The sequence below is a fragment of the Schistosoma mansoni genome, chromosome 6 (assembly GCF_000237925.1).
Source record: "Schistosoma mansoni strain Puerto Rico chromosome 6, complete genome".
Taxonomy (NCBI): Eukaryota; Metazoa; Platyhelminthes; class Trematoda; order Strigeidida; family Schistosomatidae; genus Schistosoma; species Schistosoma mansoni.
Window position 1 is genome coordinate 15622134 of NC_031500.1, and position 19025 is coordinate 15641158.

Here is a 19025-nt window from a genome sequence, read left to right on the forward strand (position 1 = left end):
AACCATAGTGATATATAAGTAAACATTGTAAAACACTAAATTAAACTAATTACACCCCCCCCCATCCGCTCCCCTCACCTTCCCCTTCCGAAAACAAACAAACAAAAGTACAAACAACATTTGATCTCATATTTCTATAATCAATCTGTAACATTTTTATATTGACTAGATAGTAACAAAAGTAAGATACATTTAAATTTCGATTTTATTACCATTTTTTTTATATAACTCATTTACCTCATTAAAACAAGGAGAAAGAAATGATTTGAAAACTTATACATTTTGTTTATATGAGTATATATGAGTATAATAAATTACACTCACACACACACACACATGTACAAAGCAAAGTGTAACATATATATATATATATATATATAGTGGCTTTGTTTTAATTCATCAATGATTATATATGGCGGATAATATGATCTATTAATTTTTGAATATAAATGACATTTCTTAATTCCATCAGTTAATGTGAAAATGAAACATGATAGTTTCATTTCAATGTTTAATGTTTTTCAGTAGTATATGTATATGTATCTATGAGGATCGTCATCTATTAAACACGATCAATGAAAACAATAAAGTTTAAGATTACTTGTAAATGTTCATTCAGAACATTACATAAGATTTAATTTAGGAATTTCAAGTTTAATGACAAGTACAATACTTTCAAATCATTGAGTTTGAATCCAGTGATTTGTATCCTTTAATTTAATAAAGTCGGTGGTTAATAAGTTAACTGTCTTGTTTCATAAACGACAGTTCTTATATCTCATAACCTCCAACGATAACTTTAGGAAAACTATCTATCTATCTGTCTGTGTGTGTGTTTATTGATTCATCTATCTAAACAACTATCTTTAACTTCTGAATTCACTTAGTATTGTTTGTTTGAATCATCCCATTGATGATTAGGACTGCAACTGGTCAGTCTCTAATTGGCATATGTGCACACTGTGCGTATTGCCTCCATATAGCCTTAATTTACAAGCATTGTAAGCAAAGATGGATAGTGGGTAGCAGTGGAATCCAGGATGCGCGTTTTGTCCTATTTGGGACTTGTCAGCCGGATGTACCTGCATCTCAAGATTGATGTTCACTCTGGACTCGATATAACTTCGATAGTAATATTTTACTCAAAAACTGCTAAAGTAAATAATTACAAGTCATCAAAGTAAAAGAAAAGTATTTCAACTGCTGTCTTTAAATCCAAGTACACATACACACAAAGCAAAGTGTAACACAACATATATTGTTATATCTCGTGGAGAATTATGAATGGTAACTTTGAGGACTATTTATGGACCAATATGATATGTATATTTCCTATTGTATAATTGTTAAGTAACTTAACTATCCATATTCGTGTCCCTCTTATTATAAGCTTCATTTTGACCCACAGACTATTATTATATGATTTACCATTCTTGAGTTATCTCCAGTCTATTGATTACTGTTCCCCCTATTCACAGCCACATTTGGCTAAATCGTGTACAAATATTATATTCAATTTATGGTACGATATGGTCAGTTTGTTCGATATATAAACCCAGTATGTTTGAGAATAATGATTCATATTGCAGAGGCTGCTATTGATGTTCTGGACTGAACTGGTTGGGCTAAGCAGAAAGCAGAACTGATAAGTACTGAAGACTGCTCATTCGGTTTTCGAAATCATTAGGTGATCAATCAATTCACTCCTCTCTCATTGACAGGGATCAGGACGTTCATGTATATCAACTAGGCAAGAACTCACTCAATCCATATAACATAGATATATAGTGGCTTTGTTTTAATTCATCAATGATTATATATGGCGGATAATATGATCTATTAATTTTTGAATATAAATGACATTTCTTAATTCCATCAGTTAATGTGAAAATGAAACATGATAGTTTCATTTCAATGTTCAATGTTTTTCAGTAGTATATATATATGTATCTATGAAATGAATCATAAAATCAAATGAATATTTAATGAGATTATAATTTATGGACAAACCAATTAGGTATAAGGTAATAGGATTTTGAATTTTGCCGCGAAATTCATTTGACTAAATAGAAGTTTTGGCATTATAGCTGATATTCAGATCGTGATGAAAATCATAAATCTAATTCTTAACCATAATCATCAACTGAAAATCATCATTCTAACTGATTTATAATCTTTATTTAGTCTTAATTGGGAGGTGTCCATTCTTTAGGTCAGTATAATGTCGATCAAAGATCGTCCATAAATTATGATCTCATCGTATATTTATTTCATACAAGTTGTTTGTATCACATATTTTGAAATAGAAAACGATTTATAATAGATGTTTATATATATAGTGTAGCTGAGTGGATAACGCGATGGCATTTGAAGCGAACGGTACTGAGGTAGTGAACAGAACAGTGGTTGGGGACAATCAAATGTATTTAAGCAAACATTACAGACTATCTCAGTAAATTCTGACAACCATACAATGAACAGTCAATTTGTAAATTAACAACCAATAGTCTCAATCTTCACTGTTTCTTCTCTAATTCCATTGTTCGCCCATTTTGCTTCCGATTGCGCTTCGTTTCAGTTCTTTCCTTATCGGTCTTCTGCCAAAATACATTCTATGTCTGACCAACACCATATACTACTTATATGGATATAAGTAGACCACACCACACTGGGTCCGAGTACCAGAGTGAACATCAACTCTGAGATGCAGGTACATCCGGCTGACGAGTCACAAATAGGACGAAACGCGCATCCTGGATTCCACTACTAGCCATTATCCATCTTTGCTTATTATAAACCAAGTGTGTTTAAAATAAATGATTCATATAGTGGAAGTTGAAGTTTGTATTCTGGGTTCAACTGGCACAGCTAGGAGGAAAAACGACTAATAAGGACGCTAGAGTGTTCATACCAAGCGAACGTCATTGGTTTGGCACAGTGCTAAAATTGTATAAGTCGTATTCTGATTGGCGAATAAGTCACGTGATAATTGGCCGGGCTTAAAGTCACAACAGCTGTGTTTTGTTGTTCAGTCAACTTACATTTTTTCAATAAGCGTTACATTCATGAAAATCAGGTAATGAATTGTTTATTATAAAATAGTTTGCTGTCCATAGTTTATTGATCGCTGAGTTATGACTGACTTCATTTGTATCTAGCCATTTTTCTTTTACTTTTGAATGGATTTTATTAATCAAGTTGCGATGTATTCATTAGTATATATGACTTGCCCCCAAATGCCCTGGTACGGCTGAGAGTTGGGAGAGTTCTCAATCCCTCTCCAAATGCTCTCACAAGGCCACGCCGGGGAAGTCCTACTCACTGCCTTCTCACACCAGGGGTGTTGTTTACAAAATTGAGAGGACGAAAAGCGAATGTCCGGCGCTTTAACCGGGTTGATGGACACGGATAGTCCACCTACGGGAGTTGGCAAACCCTGATTCCAAACCAATTGTTCACATGGGCTCCAGTATCCTGAGGGAACAAATGGCTACCACGGGACTGCATCTCCTCACGATGCTTCACTGCCTTGTGGATCAGACCTTTAGGTGAAAGGCTCCGGGTGTGGCCCCCTAAGAAAACCCCCTGCTTCAGTTTGGGCACCTGGACAGTATCTCACTCCTCACACAAATCGAATGAGATTTGTGCGGCGCATATGTATCTGGTGCTTTCTTGTACCAATACTTTTATGTTTGAATTAAAAAAAATATATGACTCGATAATCCATCCATTATGTTGAAATGTTTGGATGTAATCAATAAGAAATCCTAGACCTATGTTTCATGCTAGTAGGTATTTATCAAATTGTGAGGCTGGATGACAAATGAGTGAATTCATCAGGAAACATCAGTTATCGAAAAACTACCGGCACACTTTGCTGACAGATAGCGTATAGTACAAAACATATATTTAAGATTTCTGTTTGTCGACTTCTTCCAACCACTTAACAGCTTTTTATCTGTATAGCCTAAAATATTTTATAGATTAAATAAGATATATCTGAAATGGTTTTGATTAGTCGGTAGAATGATAATTTCGGAATATTAAAACATTCATTATTACACAATTTTACTGAGATCATATAATGTCTAATTTTCATAGTTTACATCATGAACTGATCTTAGTTGAATAAGTGTTGAAAACCAAGGTAGTACCAGACAACTTTTTCGTCTTAAAAGGAATTACATCAACAATGTTAATCTACGACCTGACAGTGGATAGAACTTGAGAAATTTAAGTCTCGTTGCAGGAGCTTCACATTTAGACCATTGAAGGGAGATCCTATTGTGTATATTACTGACTTCAATTAGTCTCATAAAATGAAGATTATTTTAAAGAATATGGGAAGAAAATTAAAGTGGTCATGACTTACTAAACTGCAATATTGTTATATCTCGAGCTTAGATTCTTAGTATGCCAGATAATACTTGAGCACTCGAACGCTAGAACCCTCCCAAGTCACAAAATTAGAAGACAGAGGACTTGTAAGTATGAATATTATTTCCAGAACAGTGTTAAATATAGTACAAAAAATCATCTATAACATACTGGATTTAGCCATAATTTCTACATCAATTATGAAACCAACTGCTAATCAGTAATTAGTACATAAATCAACCTTCAGCTGTAGTCTGATCACCTTCCTCAAATTTGTTTGTTTCAATCCTATTTCTAATGTAACATTCATTTAGAATCAGTTTTATCAGCAACTCCGCCTGTAGCTCCTCTGGGGGTTACTGCCGGTCCCAAGCCCGGGTAAAGGAGGAGGGTTGTGCATGGGGTTAGCGACCCCATCCCGTAGAAAATCAACTCGCTAAAAAAACGCTAACCAGAAAAAATCATTCAAACCATTTAAACTCTGCCCTGGGAGTAGAAGGAATAATTATGACGTCTCATGATGAAAGCCGAGTTCCTTCGGAAGTCATGAGGCCGATGCACCTTCTTACAACCAGAGCGACAATTTTTATAGGTACATGGAATGTCCGAACAATGTGGGAGACCGGCAGAGTCTTCCAAATTGCTGCAGAAATGAGAAAATACAACCTGGAGGTGCTTGGAGTCAGCGAAACACATTGGACGCAGGTTGGACAACAACGACTGTCTTCAGGAGAACTTCTGTTATACACCAGTCAGGAAGAAGAAAATGCCCCACATACACAAGGAGTTGCATTGATGCTGTCCAGAAAAGCACAAAAGCACTTATTGGATGGGAATCTCATGGACCAAGGATCATCAAAGCCTCCTTCAAAACAAAGAGAGAGGGCATTAAAATGAACGTCATCCAATGTTATGCGCCCACCAACGACTACGATGAAGACGTTAAAGACCAATTCTACGATAGGCTGCAGTCGATCGTCGAGAAGTGCTCAACCAAGGACCTGACCATTCTGATGGGAGACCTAAATGCCAATGTTGGAAAGGACAACACTGGATACGAAGACGTCATGGGACAACATGGACTGGGAGGAAGGAACGAAAATGGTGAGAGATTTGCAAACCTATGTGCCTTCAATAAACTAGTGATAGGTGGCACCATATTCCCACACAAAAACATACACAAGGCCACTTGGATTTCACCGGATCACACTACACAGAATCAAATTGACCATATCTGCATCAACAAAAATTTCAGGAGGACGATGGAAGATGTGAGAACCAGAAGAGGAGCTGATATGGCATCCGATCATCATTTGCTGGTCACCAAGATGAGACTAAAACTCAGGAAGCACTGGACAATGGCGCGGACAACATCACAAAAGTTTAATACGGCCTTTCTTCGAGATGCTGACAAACTCAACAAATTCAACATAACCCACAGAAACAGGTTCCAGGCCTTTCATGATCTACTCAATGGAGAGGGAACTACCATGGAGAGCAACTGGAAAAATATCAAGGAGGCAATTGTTTCAACATGTCAAGAGGTTCTGAGCCAAAAGAAGCACCATCACAAGGAATGGACCACTGTTGGTACACTGGATAAAATTGAAGAAAGGAGGAACAAGAAGGCAGCAATCAATATCAGCCGAACCAGAGCGGAAAAAGCCAAGGCACAAGCCGAATACACAGAGGCAAACAAGCAAGTGAAGAGGAGCATCAGAACCGACAAACGTAAATATGTGGAAGATTTAGCAATGACAGCGGAAAAGGCTGCAAGAGAGAGAAACATGAGACAACTGTATGATACAACAAAGAAACTTGCTGGAAATTACCGTCAACCAGAACGACCAGTGAGAAGCAAGGAAGGCAAAGTAATCACCGACATTGAAGAACAACAAAACAGGTGGGTAGAACACTTCAAGGAACTCTTGAATCGACCAGCTCCACTGAACCCACCCAACATCGAAGCAGCACCCACAGACCTCCCAATCGATGTTGGCCCACCAACAATTGAAGAGATCAGCATGGCCATTAGACAAATCAAGATCGGCAAAGCAGCGAGACCAAACAACATCCCGGCAGAGGCACTGAAAGCAGATGTAGCAGCAACTGCCAAGATACTCCACATCCTCTTCAGTAAGATTTGGGACGAAGAACAAGTACCAACAGACTGGAAAAAAGGACTTCTGATAAAGATACCAAAGAAAGGCGATCTGAGCAAATGCGACAACTACAGGGGCATCACTCTTCTCTCAATACCAGGGAAAGTCTTCAACAGAGTATTGTTAAACAGGATGAAGGATTCAGTGGACGCCCAAATTCGAGATCAACAAGCTGGATTTCGTAAAGATAGATCGTGCACAGATCAAAACGCAACTCTACGTATCATTGTGGAACAATCAATCGAATGGAATTCATCACTCTACATCAACTTCATTGACTACGAGAAGGCATTTGATAGCGTGGACAGGACGACACTATGGAGGCTTCTTCGACACTACGGCGTGCCTGAGAAGATAGTAAATATCATACGGAACTCCTATGATGGACTAAACTGCCAAATCGTCCACGGAGGACAACTCACCGACTCGTTTGAAGTAAAGACCGGTGTTAGGCAAGGTTGCTTACTCTCATCATTTCTCTTTCTCCTGGTGATCGACTGGATTATGAAGACGTCAACATCTGGAGGAATGCACGGGATACAGTGGACAGGTAGGATGCAGCTGGACGATTTAGACTTCGCGGATGATCTGGCTCTTCTATCACAAACGCAACAACAAATGAAGGAGAAAACGACCAGTGTAGAAGCAGCCTTAGCAGCAGTAGGTCTCAATATAAACAAATGGAAAAGCAAAACTCTCCGATACAATACAATTTGCACCAATCAAATTACACTTGACGGAGAAGCTTTGGAGGATGTGGAAACCTTTACATATCTGGGCAGCATCATTGATGAACACGGTGGATCAGATGCAGATGTGAGGGCGAGGATCGGCAAAGCAAGAGCAGCATACTTACAACTGAAAAACATCTGGAGCTCAAAACAATTGTCAACTAACACCAAGGTTAGAATTTTAAATACAAATGTCAAGACAGTTCTTCTGTATGGGGCGGAGACGTGGAGAACAACGAAAGCCATAATCCAGAAGATACAAGTGTTTATTAACAGCTGTCTACGCAAGATACTTCGGATCCGATGGCCAGACACTATCAGCAACAAGTTACTGTGGGAGACAACAAACCAGATTCCAGCGGAGGAAGAAATCAGGAGGAAGCGCTGGAAGTGGATTGGGCGCACTTTAAGGAAAGCACCCAATGGCGTCACAAGACAAGCCCTCACATGGAATCCTGAAGGTCGAAGGAGAAGAGGAAGACCAAAGAACACATTACGCCGAGAAATAGAGACAGATATGAGAAGAATGAACAAGAACTGGATAAAACTAGAAAAGAAGGCCCATGACAGAGTGGGTTGGAGAAAGCTGGTCGGCGGCCAATGCTCCATTGGGAGTAACATGCGTAAGTAAGTAAGTAAGTAAGTTTTATCAGCCGATATATCCGTAAGTCAAAACCAGAACCCTATCAAGTTTCAAAAGCTTACCAAAGGATTTCACTATCACAAACATAGTTTAAAAAGATGGATATAATCAAACGGCAACTTAGTAAGAGAACAATCTAATGTTTCACAGTTATTAGATGGGTTTGAATCTCTCGAGCCGAGGTCGTGGATACGCACTGGTGAGGAATCCAATAATAGGACGAAACGACCGTCCAGTTCTTCCATGTTTTCCATAGTGGTCTAGCTTCAATTGACTCACGCTTTCAACTATTTGATGTTTGTTGAGAAATTCTAACTAGATACATGAAATACACATTAGCACTGTTAAATTGACTCAACATATTCGAAATTCATTTCTTGATTAATTAACCAATCATTTGTCTCATTCCCTACTACTACCAAGTATTCAGTAGTTTGATTTACATTGAAATATTCCAAAAGTTTAAACTGATACAGATAATGGTTAGCAGTGGAAACAAACATGAACATATCGTCCATCCTATTTGATACTCGTCATTTAGATGAACATGAATCTCACACTTAATGTTCACTCAGAGAATCTATCTAATTCAAATGAACAAAATATATGTGATTCACAACAGATTATTGTGAAAACTACATGAAATTAATGTGCAGTTTGTGGTTGTGGAGAATGTTGAATGTTATAGAAACGATGAACCGAACGAGGATGAAACAGACTTCCAACACTTCCACCTTTTCAATCGTGATTCAACATTGATTATTTAAGGATTTTCAATGAGAATAGCTAGCGCAATCAAGTTGATGATCATACACTATCAAACATTAATCCAATGTATTCGATCATTCCTCCATCCATCATTCCATTTCCGTTCTCAACTCATTGACTTATGTGATTCGATCTCTGGAAGTTGGATTGGATTGGATTTGGAAATAATGATCAATCACACTTTACGTCCGATCTGGCAACGAAAACTGGGAAAGCTTATTATTGGAGAAATCCGAATACTTCCACGATTATTTCTTTTCTAGTAATACAACAGATCCTAATGAATCTCATCTCTCAACGAGTTAGAACTGTGTTATCTCAAATGATTTACATCATAATCCAACTTTCAATTGCATTCTATTATTCGGTGGATACTTTTCATAATCCGTCATTACTGACAATATTCATTCTTGTAGATGGTTGAATAGCAAGCGATTTGTGTATTTGAGTCAATGTAGCACATAATGAAGCAGAAAGTTGTGAAATGTTTCCATTCAACAAGCTGACATGATTTGACAAAATATATGCTAAATGCATACCAGAACTAGTACCATCGTTATTGAAGTGACGTGTAGTAGACTGAGGTTGTTCTGTGTGATATAGGTTATTGGATTTTGTATGGAGATTGACCTACGTCAGTTTAATAGTTCGTCGGTGACACTATAAAACTCATTATGTTTACATGACAACATTGTGTTTCTTCTCGAAAGACATCATCTACATTATGAATAGACTATTAGATATGCAGTGTTTAGAAATTATCAAGTTCATTCAGTTCAGCTTGGTATACCACCAAACTGATAATGATGTCTATGTGATTAGATTATTTTTAGTGTGTTCATAAGATTTGACATCAAATTCTCAAGGTGTTTTATTTCACAGTTCATCATTCATAACTATCATTCTTTCAATTACAAATTACTCAAAACAATTAACACTTCCTCACTGTTCATCGAGCTGTTATACCCTAGCGAAGACATAAGTACGGATGATTTCCGGAACCCAATAATGGACGATTATTTTATATATTTTATTATGGTTCAACTAATGAGTAACTAGATTGTATATATCTAATTATAAGCTTCATTTTGACCTATGGATTATCACTATACCAGTTACTGTCCATCAATTTTCTTCAGTTTTTAGACTGATATCCCACGTCCACAGCCACATTTGGCTTGATCTTGTATGAAATATTATTTTCTATTTTCTGGAGTGCTGCCGTCTGTCTGTAAAGAATATAAACCGAGTATACTTGTAATAAATGATTCGTATCGCAGAATCTGTAAATGGTGTTCTGGACTCAATTGGATGGGTAAGGCGGACAAGGGACCAATAAGGACACTGGACTGCTCATACCGGTCGAAGTCCTTGTTTTGGCACAGTGATAAGTTTAGACAAGTCGTATTCCGATTGGTGGATTATTCACGTGATATAAGGCCGGACATAAACTCATAACGAATTGGCATATGTCCTATTTTTTATAAAGTCATGACACGAACCATTTCATTAAACTCAACGAGAAATAATAAGACATAACTTATATTGCTATCTCACAAACTGTAGGGAATAGTAACACTATAACCATCCAGTCATGCGACAGATTGCAAAATAAGGTTCACTGTATTATCAAGAAAAGAATTTTCTTGGTCGCTTTAGTACACATCTCTGCCATTCCTCATAACAGTCATGTCCACCAAATCATGATGAACATAGTTGTTACTCAAAGTGTCACTCTCGTATTTCAAACGCGAGTTTCCTATCCATTCAAGTTTTCCATCCAACGTCGAGTAGTTTCACTTCTCAGATTTATCAACTTGATACTCCTCACTATGTGGAAATCTAATTTCCATCAATCTGGTGAGATGAATCGATTCATCAAAGTCTTAACAACACAATCGATGACTTACATCCATGTCGAACTGAGTTTAAACAGTTCAACTTTGGGATGATCAAAATCGATTAATCGTGTGATTCAGTCAACCAGTCAAACTGAGTGATCAACAACTTCTCAATGATAAGATTGCTCTGAGACAAACAAGGAAACGAAATGACACAGATTGTGCGTACGAACACTAAAACACTAGTTGTCTTCAACTTCATCATCATCATCATCATCATCATTGGAACATTGTTTTATAGTGAATTTTATCTCAACGTATGCTCAAATAGTAAACTGGAAACTGCTGACTATACTAAAATCAAAACACTGAACAGAAATCGAGCTATTCAATTATATTTAAACATACGAAGATAAACAGTCAACATTTATCTAAGTAATCACAGGATTTCAGAACATCTCCATATAACTCTCCAGCAAAACTGCCATTCTCAATCTAATTTCAGTTTATTTCACTTCACGTTTCTTTATATTATCATCACCCATATCCTGTTCTTCAGCGTACTCATCATATGCATATGGCTCACCAACAGGCTCATAACTGTCTGGTACATTTTCACCCCATCCTATGTTATCGTAATATTGAGGTGGTTCATAAACTAGGTGTTGTTCAGGATATCCATACTGTTGATGGCCTTGTGGTGGAAAGTGAGCTTGTATTGGTCTTGATTGTTGTTGTTGACGTTTGATCATTTGTGATTGACCAGTGGGTTGTCCATAACCACTCTGTCCTCTATATGAATTAGGAATTTGAGAGTATGCACTCATTGGTTGTTGTGGATTGTAGGTGATTCTCTCTCCCATTTGTCTCTTCATCATCATATTGGATGGATAATATTGTTGTTGTTGTTGTTGCATAGGTTGTTTTTGACCGTTTGATGACTGACCTTGCATTGATGTTACTCTTGGTTGTTGACTTGATTGTTGTTGTTGACGTTTGATCATTTGTGATTGACCAGTGGGTTGTCCATAACCACTCTGTCCTCTATATGAATTAGAAATTTGAGAGTATGCACTCATTGGTTGTTGTGGATTGTAGGTGATTCTCTCTCCCATTTGTCTCTTCATCATCATATTGGATGGATAATATTGTTGTTGTTGTTGCATAGGTTGTTTTTGACCGTTTGATGACTGACCTTGCATTGATGTTACTGTTGGTTGTAGGCTTCGCTTTACTGTTGTTACGTTTGCACTTCCGTTCTTACATATCAGATCATTAATCTGTTCACTCAATACTTCTATGTCCTCTTCAAGTTTAGCTCCTATTTGTTCAACTTTCTTTAACTCTTGTTGCAAATGATTAACACCTGATCTCGGAGGTGACGGCCTTCCAAAACCGCTCACCAGAACACACAGCACTGAGAATATCAGCAAGTGGAATATCAAACACGTGATTGTCCTCATCGTTCAGTCTGAAAACCTGTCAAACAGAACACAACATGGGGAACACTTAGCAAGAATTCTCTGGATAATGCTGTTCGACTAACCAGTTCAATACAAGTCACGCATTTGGCACACAAAGCAATTCGCACACAGTTTCCACTCAATGAATATTCAATAAATATTGACTGTGGAAGTATACACAATGGAGGAATAGTGTAGTCTCTTACATATCTGAATTCAAAACATTACATTTGAGGGAGTAAACTTGAACTCTCATTAAACCACCCAGTATCATCGGATCTAACACCAACTAAGACATGTTTTGGATCAATCAGTCTACATACAAGTTCGTATTTTCAACATAATTAGTTTGTAATACATCACGGTATGTAATCAGTGTCCCGATTCAACAGGTCACCGACTACCAACACTACACTATGGAATCCATCATCAAGTCAAATTCTAACGTATTGACAACTATAATTCACCGAGTTGTTTTGTGCAAAGATTTGTTTAGTCTGAATATGGTTCTCGTCACAAAACAATCATACACATGTGTAACAAAATACTTTGATGAATAAGTGTTATTGAGATTGATTGAGCTGTGGAAGTAGTGACAGTGTCTTCACAAATATTAATTCTTCAAATATTCATGAATATCCTTGATTTCTTCGAATAGCATATTAATAGGAAGAAATCAGTTTTGTGGTCACGTGATCATGCAGAATATATTCTACAATTTCACATCATCTATAACTCCAACTAAATTATTGACTGTTTCTTGGATGTACTGTCGTGAGGTGTCACGTATAAATGTCACTGATTACTGACAATGTTATTCATAGTTTTCGAGTTATGTATTGTTGTCTGATTAGATTGATTCATGTAACACGAATACCAGTTTTGAGTAAATCAGCCTTACTCAAACTTCGGAAAATATGAAGAAATGTTTGCTCCACCCTGCACAGCTCATTCCATTGTTGATGTAAACTAATGGAATGGAAAGTTTGTCATTCTGGAACAGAAAAGCATATACAGTAGATAACAAGTGAATACTGTGTGAATTTATTGTAATAAAACCTAGAAATGTATCCAAAGTTTCACTTGTCGCACAGTGAAGTTATAACAGACATTTGCATAATACCAAATATGACTTTTCATTGTACAGAGAGCTAATGGATTTTGACAACAGATGAAGCCTTGACTGAAGAATTTCAGTGAGTACCACGATTGGGTAAGTCAGTAGTAACACAGATGAACAAAAACAACGTTATACTCACCTCTTCCTTTGGTAACAAACCTTTCCTAACATTTCAAATATTATCGCATATTTATATTCCTCTTCCATGTTGCCATAACAACTAATTGTCATCTAGTCATTACTGTTCATCACAATGTTGTAAACAAATGAGTAGAAATGACTGAAATTCGAACTACTATACACTTGACAAGTTTCATAGTTACCGATGCATCATCAACATAAATGTGTGTATGTTGTTTGTGACATCGAATGAAATACCACCATATACTCGGTCATAATGTAATCAGTTTTGAATGAGGGTCCTGCATATTTTGTTTGATGATACTTATTAAGTGTCAAGATGGGGGGAATAAGCGTAAAAGTAAATTTTGTTATGAAGCTAATTTATGGTTAACTTGTATAAGATAGTTTCACTGTGTGTTTGGTAAACTATTGGTTCATGGTATATATTTGAACACATAAATATTAGTACAAAGTGTCACCGAATGCGTATGCGCCACATAAAGCACTTGATTTGTGAGAGGGCTGTGATACTGCCCTCATGCCCAGGCCACGACAGATGGTTTCCTTAGGAAGTCACATCCGGTTCATATGCAACTTTTTCTCTCAGGATACTGAGGCCCATATGAACCATTAGTCTGAAATCAGAGTTTTCCAACTTCTCTAGATGAACTCTCCGTATCCACCAACCCGGTTTGAGAGCCGGACATTTGCTTTTCGTCTTCTCAATTTCGTAAACATTAGTAATTCCGAGAGAAGGCAGTGAATAGGACTTCCCCGGTCGTGGTTGTATACGTGTGGCCATATGAGAGAATTCGGAGAGGGAGAGATGACTCTCCCCACCCTCAACCATGCCAGGTCTTCTGGGGGCTAAAGAAGGATGGTGGCTAGCAATGGAGTCCAGGACACGCGTTTCGTCCCGTTTGGAACTCATCAGCTGAATGTACCTGCATCCCATAATTGATATTCACTCTAGCACTTGAACCCAGTACTGTTCGCTTCAAAGACCATCCCGTTATCCACTTACTTTTAAAGTCCTATTTCACAGGTCATCTACACCTTGTTTCCACCAACAAATTAGCATAAATGAATTAAAGGCCTATCTCCTATATTCTAGTTAATAATATGTTGAGATTTCCCACTTATTTATGATTGGTTAGACAGCCAGTCTCTAGAATGTAGTGATCGTACCCCTTGATCTCAGTGCCAATGTTATAATAGAAAATCAAACTTAAAAGCAAATAGATGAATCTTTTGATGTTCTAGTCCAACGAGTAGATAACGGTGACGATATGTTGGAATTAAAATAAGACAAACGTTTATTATCAGCAAGTACAGATTTCAAGCATAATAACAGACAATGTTTAATCTGGTTAAGCCGATATCAAAACATCACTGAAGCCTAATAGATCATATGCCCATCAACCATAGTTGGAGAGGCTCGTCAGAAGACTGTCGCTTCTCTAGGAGCATATACTTAGACTTCGATCACACTTCAGTGAGAGAGCACGATAGAAAGATGTATTAGATATCAACTGGAAAATAAATAGATCAAGGATGAATTCATTGAAGAATTAAATATTTTCCAATTGCTCATGGGGAAGAAACGTCGTCCTCTAGAAACAACATCATAACCAAACAGCTGTAATTACAACAGCGATACCTAACACCAACTTAATTCAAAAAATTAACAAAGAACGGTGAATTTTGGTGCCATCTTCTAAATTGATAGATGCTCGAAAAATCATTTCAGAAGACACGGAGAATTATGAAATGCGACGACAATTTAAACGTAGGGCAACTAAAATTTTACGCAATTATCGTGAGGTGTGATGAGTGAGTTTGAAGGAATGGAAGCGAATACAGAGATAGATAACATGAGATAACTATTCCATCAATCAAGACAACAGTTATCCACAAGCTAGCTGTCAATAAGACTGTCTTAAAAAGAAACTGAGCCTTTATGCACGCTTAGTCCATGAGGCTAGACGGATGAGCAGGACACTATAAAATAGTTCAACCAACTTCCAGCTACCCTCCAGTTAACTTTTATCTCCAGGCCACAGGAATAAGGAACTGACACAAGTTCTTCGACCCGTAGTGAGGTTTAGAAGACGATGTAGAGCATCTGAACATGAAAGGTTGACCCCAAAGTCCTTTTAACGTCGTGCTTCAAAACCGTTCTGCGTCAATGCCTAAATTAACGGTAATGAGTTAAGTGGTTGAATGTATTGACTACTTTATTGTCATGATGGTCTCATCAACTCTAGAGGGTCGATGTCTAACCAAATTTTGGCACTGATTCCAGGAGGTCAGTTGACTATCTTCAACTCGCATCTATATTGATGTAGTTTAGACAATTAAAGGGCGAGCGTACTGAACAGAAGTCCGTTCCGTAATACTCTCTGTTCATTAAAAAAATTTCACATTACAGTAGAAGACAGGAGTAGGTTGCGCATTTATGATAACAGATGACTTGTAAACATTCCTAATGCGTCACTGAACAACCAAGTGAGCGACTCGATGTTTATGTATAATTTACTGGGCAGTGGAGGCGAAGCTCTTGAAAGGGATTGCAAATCTTCAACTGAGGTGGTTATGACATGAATTAAGCAGTCTAACCATCATCTATCTCAAAGGGTGATGTTTACTGGTGTAAGAGTTAGCTGAAAGAAAGTTTAATGCAGCAAAACTAAAACACGAAACCAGTCATTGACTAATAGTCTGAGCCATGTTTGTAGGTGCAGACTAGCTGTTTGAACTCGGTGCATTACTCGTTGAGCCATTGTATTCAATCGATGAATTTCTGAGTGACTAAGATGTTGATAGAATACAGAATTTGGAGTTGCTTTTGTGTAACGATGTGTTCCTCTCTTTCCTATTGCATGATGTTACTCCAACACTAGTTTGACTAAGAAGTGTGTAATGAATGTGATTGTTTGAAAATCCGTTTGAAAGATACGTTATCTGATTTCGTGGATCAGCGTCTGTTGAATGAACGTGTGTGTTGTTCATGATAAGAAAGGATAAAGAGACTCATTGTGATTCTTGCTCAATATTACTTCCATTTTCTTAATTCAATATGATGATTATTCAATGTGATATGTGCTTTTGTTTCCCAGTGTGATATTTTATTCACCATGACATTATTTGATTTGAGTGTGATATTTATTTGAGGAACGCGTTATTCTTGAATAGACTTAGCATGAACTGATATTCTCACTTCGAGTCGTGAGAATTGTTGTGGCTCCTTGATTTCAAACGATGCGGACATATCAGTTCACTAATCTTTGATCACGAAATCCTTCAATGCTTTACCACAGTTTGTTAGGACAACTGAGTAAGTTATGGTGTCCTCATACATACAGTGATAATTCAAGATGTGAAATCGGTTGATGAAGTTGTGAACCATCATCACCTGAACTCGTTCTGTTAGCCCTACCATTATCCATTGTCTTATTCGAATCGCAGTGCTAGTTTTCAAATAAGACGTACTATTGGGTTACCGAATTGATGTGCACACAATAATCGTGGTTGGTGAGTGACTAAAGACCATCGATAATATATCTCGAAATCAGTATGAGTACTAATTGTCAAATTAACTTAGAACTTAATTTGTCGTATTTCGCATGATTTACTCGTTTATTTTATTCTTCCCAACCATAATATCTATATGTATTTTGTTGCCGTCATCGATACTGCTATTTTTGTTACTACTCAGATATGCTTCATGGTTCTTCTACCTCATTTTTATGTTATGCATGAGGACGTGAATCGATGCACATTTGTGTAGTGTCTAAAGTTCTTGCTAATTTTTACTATTTTATTTATTATTTAAACACATAAATATTGGTACAAGGAAGCACCAGATACATATGAGCTGCACAAATCTCATTTGATTTGTGTGAGGGTTGAGATACTGCCCAGGTGCCCAAACCGAAACAGGTGGTTTTCTTAGGGGACCACACCCGGAGCCTTCGACCTAAAGATCTGATCCACAACGCAGTGAAGCATCGTGATGAGATGCAGTCTCATGGTAGTCGGTGACCAATGATTGGTTCATACGCCATTTGTTCCATCAGGATTCTGGAGCCCCATTTGCACCATTGGTTTGGAATCAGGGTTTTCCAACTCTCCTAGGTGAATATTCCGTGTCCACCAACGCGGTTGAAGCGCCGGACATTCGTTTCTCGTCCTCTCAATTTCGTAAACAACACCCGTGGTACGAGAAGGCAGTGAGTAGGACTTCCCTGGCAGAGGCTATATACGCGTGGCCATGTGAGAGCATTTGGAGAGGGAGAGCGGACTCTCCCAACTCTCGGTCGTACCAGAGCATTTGGGGGCTGTTACTAATTGACGGTTCATCAGTTATCTGTCATGAACGTGTCAGCACACTTTGATATAAAACACGAAATAACATGTCAAGTCGGTGATTGAACTCGTGATAGTGCTCGAATCATGTATTCTTTCAAGACTGAGCTTATATTTCGTCAATGCACAAATGTTTCATACATAGAAATACAAAATCAGAAATGACTGCAACTTGCTAACTATAGTGAACATTTCTGAATGAAGCAACATTTAATAGATGTAACATTTGAGGTTTACATCTGTAACATACATAATGATTTCGATATCTGTGACATTCTTCAGTTGTAAATGTGAATACAACAAAACAATGAAACTAAGCACATCATTTTGATGCGAGCATCAAGGGAACTATCGAATTCAATACAGTGATCCAATAGCTAACTGTGACAGTTATCATATAATCGAACAGGTGAGTGGTTTAAATACAGTGATTTTCCTAACATATTGTAATAAATAGGTGGTAACGTAATATAAACGAAGCTCTTAACTGATACGATAATGAATAATGGTTGTTTATTGAAGTTCATAAACCGCTGGAAGGGTTACAAAACGATTAGACCTATGACGCTTCTGGTACCGAGAAAGCGAGTTTACATTATGTTACCACTTAGAGGAGACTCAAATAGTCTCATGTTGAAACGGAGACTTAAATTAGCCATAAACAGGATATTTTATGCAGCTCAACTTGTCATTATTGAAAATACAAGGTCGATGTTTCACCAAAAACCTAAACAGCACATAAGCGATTGTGTCACATCCCATTGTGTATATCAATTTACATGTATGTGCGGAAACACGTACATAGAGAGGAACAATCGTGATCTGCAATTAATGGTGGCGGAACACATACCTAAATGACTGCAGAAACAAATGAATTCCAATGGTCAAATAAGATCACAGTATAGACAGACATCTTCCTTCATTGCGAAACATTTGGTTGAAACTGGTCATAAGGTTGATAACAAGTGAGCATTTGTAGTGTTGTACAAAAGCCTTCAAGGACATATATTAAGGTTTATTGAAGCCTTGACTGTACGGAAATTGAAACCCGCTTTATGTTCTCACCCTTAACCTACCCTGATTATATTAATTTATTATCCAGAGTGCTTATCACATTAAATCATTTATTATTGTTTGTTTGAATCTTCCCATCGATGTGTTAGGACAACAACTGGTCAGTCTCTAATTGGCATAAGTGTATACTGTGCTTATTGCCTCGATATGGCCTAAATTCACAAGCATGGTAAGCAAAGATGGATAGTGGCTAGCAGTGGAATCCAGTTTGACGCGCGTTGCGTCCTATTTGGGACTCGTTAGCTGGATGCACCTGCATCTCAGGGTTGATGTTCACTCTGCACATATGCCAATAAGAGACTGATCAATTGCAGTCCTAAACATCAATGGGAAGATTCAAACAAACAATACTAAG

At 37.5% G+C, this 19025-nt stretch overlaps 1 protein-coding gene across 1 annotated transcript; it reads right to left on the reverse strand.

Moving 5' to 3' along the window:
• Positions 1–10902: 10902 nt before the first annotated feature.
• On the reverse strand, positions 10903–11985 carry Smp_098420 (hypothetical protein; the record flags this gene model as incomplete). Its single annotated transcript, XM_018798396.1, has 1 exon — positions 10903–11985. One exon carries the CDS (start codon positions 11983–11985, stop codon positions 11029–11031), a length of 957 nt encoding a protein of 318 aa, XP_018653342.1. The 3' UTR covers positions 10903–11028.
• Between the last annotated feature and the right edge of the window lie 7040 nt (positions 11986–19025).